Source organism: Lampetra fluviatilis, chromosome 37 (genome assembly GCF_964198595.1).
Source record: "Lampetra fluviatilis chromosome 37, kcLamFluv1.1, whole genome shotgun sequence".
NCBI lineage: Eukaryota > Metazoa > Chordata > Hyperoartia > Petromyzontiformes > Petromyzontidae > Lampetra > Lampetra fluviatilis.
Genome location: NC_136311.1, coordinates 3,232,152 through 3,240,007, shown reverse-complemented (window position 1 = coordinate 3,240,007; position 7,856 = coordinate 3,232,152). Strand labels below are relative to the sequence as shown.

The 7,856-nt window shown below is 56.1% G+C and overlaps 1 protein-coding gene across 2 annotated transcripts in view; it reads right to left on the bottom strand.

Moving 5' to 3' along the window:
- LOC144945241 (sodium-dependent serotonin transporter-like) overlaps window positions 1-3,701 on the bottom strand; it is a 26,654-nt gene extending 22,953 nt beyond the window's left edge. For both annotated transcript variants that reach the window (XR_013639642.1, XM_078873602.1), the window contains exon 1: window positions 3,278-3,701. Coding sequence is in view for 1 of the 2 variants with exons in the window: in XM_078873602.1 (XP_078729728.1) it covers window positions 3,278-3,650 (373 nt within the window). In the remaining variant the exon portion in view is untranslated. The remainder of the gene's footprint in view (window positions 1-3,277) is intronic.
- Between the last annotated feature and the right edge of the window lie 4,155 nt (window positions 3,702-7,856).

The window sequence follows — 7,856 nt, the reverse complement described above, 5'->3', positions numbered from 1 at the left end:
CACACACTCGTGTCGTGGTGATGCGTGCACTCACACACACACACTCTTGTCGGTGGCGATCGGCGGTTCAACCTCGCGTGGGCCACCGTTAGGTACACTCGGCCCTAAACGAGTAGCCCGACACGCCTCGTGGACATTACGGGGTTGGGGAAGACAAAGGCGGACGCGCGCGCCGCACGCCCAACGCGGTCACGTGCGCCCCGAGTCGACGACTCGTGGCGATTCCAAGTGCCCCCCTCGTCCTTGTGCCCCCCTCGCCCTTGTGCCCCCCCCCCCCTACTCGTCAGTCGTCCCGCGTCATGTTCATTAGCCCGGACACTCAATAACACCCATAAAGGTTGAGAACACAACGCTCTGCTGTCAGGGCGACCTGTGTGTGTGTGTTTGTGTGTGTTTGTGTGTGTTTGTGTGTGTTTGTGTGTGTTTATGTATGTGTGTGTGTGTGTTTGTGTGTGTGTTTGTGTGTGTGTTTGTGTTTGTGTGTGTGTTTGTGTGTGTTTGTGTGTTTGTGTGTGTGTGTGTTTGTGTATGTGTGTGTGTGTTTGTGTGTGTGTGTTTGTGTGTGTGTGTGTGTTTGTGTGTGTGTGTTTGTGTGTGTGTGTTTGTGTGTGTGTTTGTGTGTTTGTGTGTGTATTTGTGTGTGTGTGTGTGTTTGTGTGTGTGTGTGTTTGTGTGTGTGTGTTAAACTTATTTCGCACCGCTCACAGCCAACCGTGCTGGGTTACATCGAGACATTTAAAGCGTACAGAGTTTTTAACATTTTACATTTAACAAAGTTTAGATAAATGTAGCAACAATTTAACATAACAATGTTGAATAACGCTCAAGTAAAGACGACAGCGTGTGCGTTTACAATGTTGAATACACGAGAAGGATTGTTCACGTGGGTACAGGCTTGTTCACGTGGGTACAGGATTGTTCACGGGGGGTACAGCGTGCCGAGCGAGACCTCCACACTCCCGTGGCACCACCACTTGGGGGATTGCTCCATCACGGCCAATGCTGTTATGACCACCACCAATCACACACCCACGCCGCTATTGCTTGCTTCCAGATTTCCCAGCATCAGTTGCACAACGGCCCCCCCCCACAATTGATGCGACGTTTTGAAAGAGGTTGTGGGCCTGCCCGCACTCTGCCCCACCACCACGCGCTCGTGAAACGCCCGCGTGGGGAGTCGAGAAACTCCGGCCCGGTGTTTCGGCTGCCGTGCCGGGAGGTCGAATCGACCCGGCGATTTCGAGCGCGCTGACCCATTAACAGCTCTCATCCAGGGGGTGGTTCAGTGTTACTTATTTTAACGACCCCGGATGGATGATGGGTTGGGTCAACCCCCATCCCGGATTGGAAAGCGTTCCGGAATCCATGCATAGGCATGGTTTTTATTCCCTGCTCGCTTCTGTGGCGCCCAGCACGCACTGTGATGCCTCGTCTACACGCGAACTAACACGGATACGTGCATATACACCGTGCACATACACACAGCGTACACACAGCACACACACAGCGTACACACAGCACACACACAGCGTACACACAGCATACACACAGCATACACAGCGTACACACAACGTACACACAACGTACACACAGCGTACACACAGCACACACACAGCGTACACACAGCACACACACAGCGTACACACAGCGTACACACAACGTACACACAGCGTACACACAGCGTACACACAGCACACACACAGCGTACACACAGCGTACACACAGCATACACACAGCATACACACAGCGTACACACAACGTACACACAGCGTACACACAGCACACACACAGCGTACACACAGCGTACACACAGCGTACACACAGCACACACACAGCGTACACACAACATACACACAGCGTACACACAGCACACACACAGCGTACACACAACGTACACACAGCGTACACACAGCACACACACAGCGTACACACAGCGTACACACAGCGTACACACAGCACACACACAGCGTACACACAACATACACACAGCGTACACACAGCACACACACAGCGTACACACAACGTACACACAGCGTACACACAGCACACACACAGCGTACACACAGCGTACACACAGCGTACACACAGCACACACACAGCGTACACACAACATACACACAGCGTACGGGTACCCGTTTGCGACCCTGGGTACGGGTAGACCGTGAGTCACTGGTGAGTAACTGTTTGTCACTCATTTCCCAACGTCTTGTCTCTTCTCACAATTCAAGTTCCTAGAATCAACCCACCCGCGCCTGCAACATGGCTTCATCCCAGAGGTCGCAATCGCAATCAGGTACCCGGCCGTACCCGTACCCTACCCAGCCGGGTACGGCTAGGGTACGGGTACGGCCGGGTACGGGTACCCGTTTGCGACCCTGGTGCGGCCGGGTACGGGTACGGGTAAGGAATCAAAACCCGTTTGCGACCTCTGGTTCGTAGCGTAGCACGCTAACCACTGCGCCACTGCTCCCCATAACACGAAGATCCCCCGTGTAGCCTGTAGCAGACTGTTGGGGCAAGTGCTTTTAGCGAGCAGCAAGGCCGGAACGGCACACGAAGGGGTGGGTGGCCAGCACCACGCCTGGCCGCCTTTGTCTCCCTAGTGGCGATATTTACACATCGTACTAGGCAATAATTTGAGACTGAGTCGACCTAGGGGAGGCCCAGGACCGGTCCAGATAGTCGTCACTGGTGTTGGCCGTGAGCGGGAATCGAACTCGGTGCGTCAGGTTCGTAGCCCAGCGCGCTAACCGCTACACCACCGCTCCCCATAACACACACAGACACATACAGATACACACACACACAGATGCACACACAGACATACACATACACAGACACACAGACACACACAGACACGCATTCACACACATACAGACACACACACAGATGCACATACACAGACACACACATGCACACACACACAGACACACACACAGACACACACAGATGCACATACACAGACACACACATGCACACACATACAGACACACACACAGATGCACATTTACAGACACACACATACACACATATACACATAGACACACACAGATGCACATACAAAGACACACGCATACACACACACAGACATACACGCACACACAGACGCACACGCACGCACACACACATACACACAGACACACACGCACACACAGACGCACACGCACGCACACACACACACGCACAGACACACAGACACACGCACGCACGCACGCAGACACACAGATACACACAGACACACGCACGCATGCACACAGACACGTGTTCCGGAGCGCACCTCCACCGTTCTGGTAGCACACGTAAGGGAACCGCCACACGTTGCCCAGGTCCACGGCGAAGCCGACGACGGACAGCAGGAAGTCCACCTTCCTCCCCCACGTGTCCCGCGGAGGTTCCCCAGCGCTGCCCGGCGGCGCCGCGGGGTCGCGACTCAACGCGGCACCTCGAGACTCGAGAATAAGAGCGGCGGACACGGCGGGCGGTGCTGCTGCTGCTGATGATGGCGATGGCGGTGGTGGTGCTTGCGTGTCTCTGAGCAGTATGAGCTCGGCGTTCCCCGAAGAGGAGCCCCGTGCGGGGGGGTTCTGTCCCGGTGAGTAGCGAGGGGCGAAGCCATTGGCCCTGCTGGTGGCGGCGTGAGAGGGGATCATGGCTCCTGCGGCGCGGCGCGCACCTGAGCCCGGCTGGGAGCCGCGGCACGGGGGACACCTCGGAGTGGGGGGGCGAGGGGGTAAGGGGAGGGAGGGGGCGGGGTGGTGAAGGGGGAGTGAGATTGAGAGAGAGGCGGGAGAGAGGGGGGTAAAGAGAGCGGGGGGCGATGCTGGGAGGTGGGGGAGATGGGTATGGGAGGGACGAAAGGAGGGGGGGGGGAAGTTTGGTGATGGGAGGGGTGGGATGAGATGGGGAGGGTCGGGGGAGCGGGGAGATGGGAGGGATGAGTGAGAGTTGGGGGAGCTGGAAGATGGGGGGGGGCAGAGGGGAGGGGGGAGGTGGTGTCTGGAGGTGGTGCTGGGTGAGTCGCCGAGAGTTCCCAGGCGCGAGCTGACGCGCGCAGCTGACATAGCGGGACACTGCCCCGCTGTGCTGGAGAGCAGCCCGCGGAAGAGATATCACAGAACTGCTTCCGAGATCCCTTCAAGTGCCCCCTGTTCTCGGCACACGATGGGGCGCTGCGCTCGCTCACACGTCCCGCTCGAGATGAACAGCGGCGCGTCGGCAATCAACCCGAGCTTTTTCATTCTCAGAACCGAGAAATTTGCCGATTTAAACGGTAACCTCGTGGAATGCGCGCGCGTGCGTGTGTGTGTGTGCGTGTGTGTGTGTGTGCGTGTGTGTGTGTGTGCGCGCGTGTGTGTGTGTGTGCGCGTGTGTGTGTATGTACGCGTGCGCGTGTGTGTGCGCGCGTGTGTGTGTGTGTGCGCGTGTGTGTGTATGTACGCGTGCGCGTGTGTGTGTGTGCGCGCGTGTGTGTGCGCGCGTGTGTGTGCACGTGTGTGTGTGCGTGCGCGCGTGTGTGTGTGCGCGTGTGCGCGTGTGTGCGTGTGCGTGCGTGTGTGTGTGTGTGTGTGCGCGTGTGTGTGTGTTGTGTGTGCGGTCATTGCACACTCGAGCTGAGACCATCAACTTGCTGAACTTGAGAACACGGTTTAATCGCAGGTGACGCAAACTCAGAACGCAGCCCGGATTCGAACCCAGCGCGCTCAGCGGCGCCGGCTCGGCGGACGAAGGCGAGGAGGTGCACTGACGGCCGCTTGGTACCTGCGACACGGAAGGTCAACAAGTCAACGTGAGCCAGTGGCGGAAGCTCCACGTTCCGATGGCAGCAGTCGCCTTTGGTGTTTCTCACAAAGTGGTACTCGTTTTATCGACCCCCCCCGGAGGAACGGTGGGCTGAGTGAATCCCCCAATCTGAATAAAAGCTCGCGGCCTCCCGATTGCGCGCCCGCTGAGCCACGCGGCCCGCTGGAAACCTGGAACCCGGCCACGGAATCCATGAAATCATCGCTGCGCAGATTCCGATCGGGAGGTTCCATCGCTCGCCATGACATGAGCGGTCTCCTCTTCCGTCGGAGCGGATCGCTTATTGCGAGTTAGCGCCAATTAACTCGCTGAGTAGCGCCGAGTAAGATAACGACGCGTGGAGAGGTGGTGAGTGGCGGGGGGGTGAGCGAAGCTGCTGAGTGGGGGAGCTGGGGCTGATTTTGTCAGCGTGGTGCTGGACACAAAAGTGCGCTCCGTGCTGTTCAATTTCACTCCGGGGGTGGTGGGGGGTGAGGGGTGGGGGTGTTTGGAACGTGCCCATCTTCGGTGTCACTCGGTTTGTTGTCACACAGAGGTGGGGTGTTGAGGGGCAGCTTGTCGCGGTGCGCTGCCAGGGTGCTGATTGATGGTAGTGACGGTGAGTAGAAGGGTGGTGGCGGTGGTGGTGAGTGGAGTGTGAGTGTGGGTGTGAGTGGAGTGGAGTGTAAATATGAGTGGAGTGTGAGTGGAGTGTGAGTAGAGTGTGAGTGGTGTGCGAGTGGAGTGTGCATATGAGTGGAGTGTGAGTGGAGTGTGAGTGGAGTGTGAGTGGAGTGGAGTGTGAGTGGAGTGTGAGTGCAGTGTGAGTGGAGTTTTAGTGGAGTGTGAGTGGAGTGTGAATATGAGTGGAGTGTGAGTGGAGTGTGAATCTGAGTGGAGTGTGAGTGGAGTGCGAGTGGAGTGTGAATGGAGTGTGAATATGAGTGGAGTGTGAGTGGAGTGTGAGTGAGTGGAGTATGAATGGAGTGTGAATATGAGTGGAGTGTGAGTGGAGTGCGAGTGGAGTGGGAGTGGATAGAATAATATGTTTTGCCATTACGAAAACAAAACAAATAAAGTAGAGCAGCTATGGAGCCAATTTAAATCATACCATGCGAAAACATTTCACTGTGACGAGATCCTGGGAGTGTTGATGATAACGATGATATACGATAATGGTGATAGTGTTTATTAGTGGAGGTGGTGGTGTTCGAGATTGGCTGATACGGTACAGGAGGACGTGGAGCTGAGTGGGACTTGCCGATGACCGGTACCAGCGGTGTCAAGATCGGCCTCTGTGGAGGACGCTGCTGCTGCTGGGCAATTGGAGGCAGTCGCCCTCCAGCAACAACGGAGGGCAGAGGAACGACGCTCACAACAACGAGCGTGTGCCGGTGGATAAAACGCCGCGAGTTGGCACAGTAAGGGCGCGGTGGCGAGATGCAAACTACCTCGCCTGGTACACCAGGAGGTGGTTGACGCCTGTATATTTCTCCCCATGGTCGCATTGATTTTTCTCTGAGCCTTACACATTTGTGGCTACTATAAATGCCCACGTGATAGGCCACTTCGTGGAGCTATCATTTGTAGCCAGGTCGCTTCCGAAAACAAAGCTACATCGCTCAGTGAGGCCTTACCTGGTGAATGAGAAATTGTTTTAGTTTAAATGGGGAGCAGAGGTGGTACATCCGGCAGTCATCTCAGTCAGTCGACCTATGGCACCTGGGTCTGTCGCGGTGGTAACCTCAGAGTGCACCTCGCCTGCTCTCTCTCTCTCCCTCATCCCCTCGCCCTCCCCGTTCTCCGTGGCCCCCCTTTGCTCTTCGCGGGGTGGGGGGGGCGCTCGGCAGGGTCCGGGGATCCCCCCCCCACTTCCCGCGTGCGTGACAATCCCCGCGGAGGGGACATTCATCTCGGAGCGCCGGAGACGCGAGCTGATAACGCGGCGGGGCCGGGGGCCGCGCATCCCTCGCCAAGCAAAATACGGAGGCCCCGGGGAACGGCGGCAGGAAGAAGGCCGAGGAGAAGGGGAGGGGGGGTGGAAATAAGGGGGGGGGGGGGATCTACATGCGAGGGAGCGGGAGCTCTTGGCTTGGAGCACGGAACGAGGTGGCGGCCGGAAGACGTCGTCGGTGGCGTCTCACCCAGCGCTGTGGAGGCAGCGGCGCGGGTTGCTGGATGAGCGCACGGGGCCTCGAGGGAGGTGCCCTGCCCTGGTGCGCCAGGAGAAGGCGGCGCAGCACGTGTGCCCTGGTCGCCGTCTGGTTTCCCTCCACGTGGGTAATACATTCGACTCGTCGTTAATTGGGACCGAAAACATCTTAGGAATGAAACCTCAAATGCGGCAGCAGCAGCGGCAGCGGGGTCCTCCTGAACAATAGTGCGGCTCTCGTTTATTAATAAATGAAACATTCTTATTAATAAGACGTCATTATTATTCCAGAGGGAGGGGGGTCACAGGATCTGGGATGCAACCAGGGTGTCCGTATCAGCGCAGACCCCTGGCTGAGCCCTGAAGTTCACGACCGAACCGGGTTGAGGGGGAGGGCTGGAGGAGAGGCGACAGAGCGCCCGCTCCGTCCACAGTCCGGATTCGTCTTCAATCCGCTCTGAGCTGTGCTCGAGTTGACCGACGAGAGGGCGATCCAGAGTTCGAATCCCGGCGATGAGGCCGCCTTTTCAAGTGGGGGGGTGAGTTGATGGCCCCGTTAGCCACCGATTGACACACAGAACCAGAATGTTCGACGTAGAGACGCACACGTAGATTCTCGATTTGAAGCTTTCGTGACTGCAAGGATTCATACTCTTAGGTTGTTTCGGTAAAGTCACGTAGGTGAAAAATAAATAAGTAATGAAAATAAATAATAAACCTAATAGAAATTATAATAGAAATAAAATGAGAAATCACGACGTTTCGGAGGCAACACAAGCTTCAGGTGTAAAAAGGCACATCAAAATAACGGGAGTAATTTTTTATTTGTATAATTTTTTTATTTTAACCTACGATACTTTACCGAAAAAACCTAAGAAACGTCGTGATTTATTATTTTATTTCTATTGCTTTTATTATGTATTTT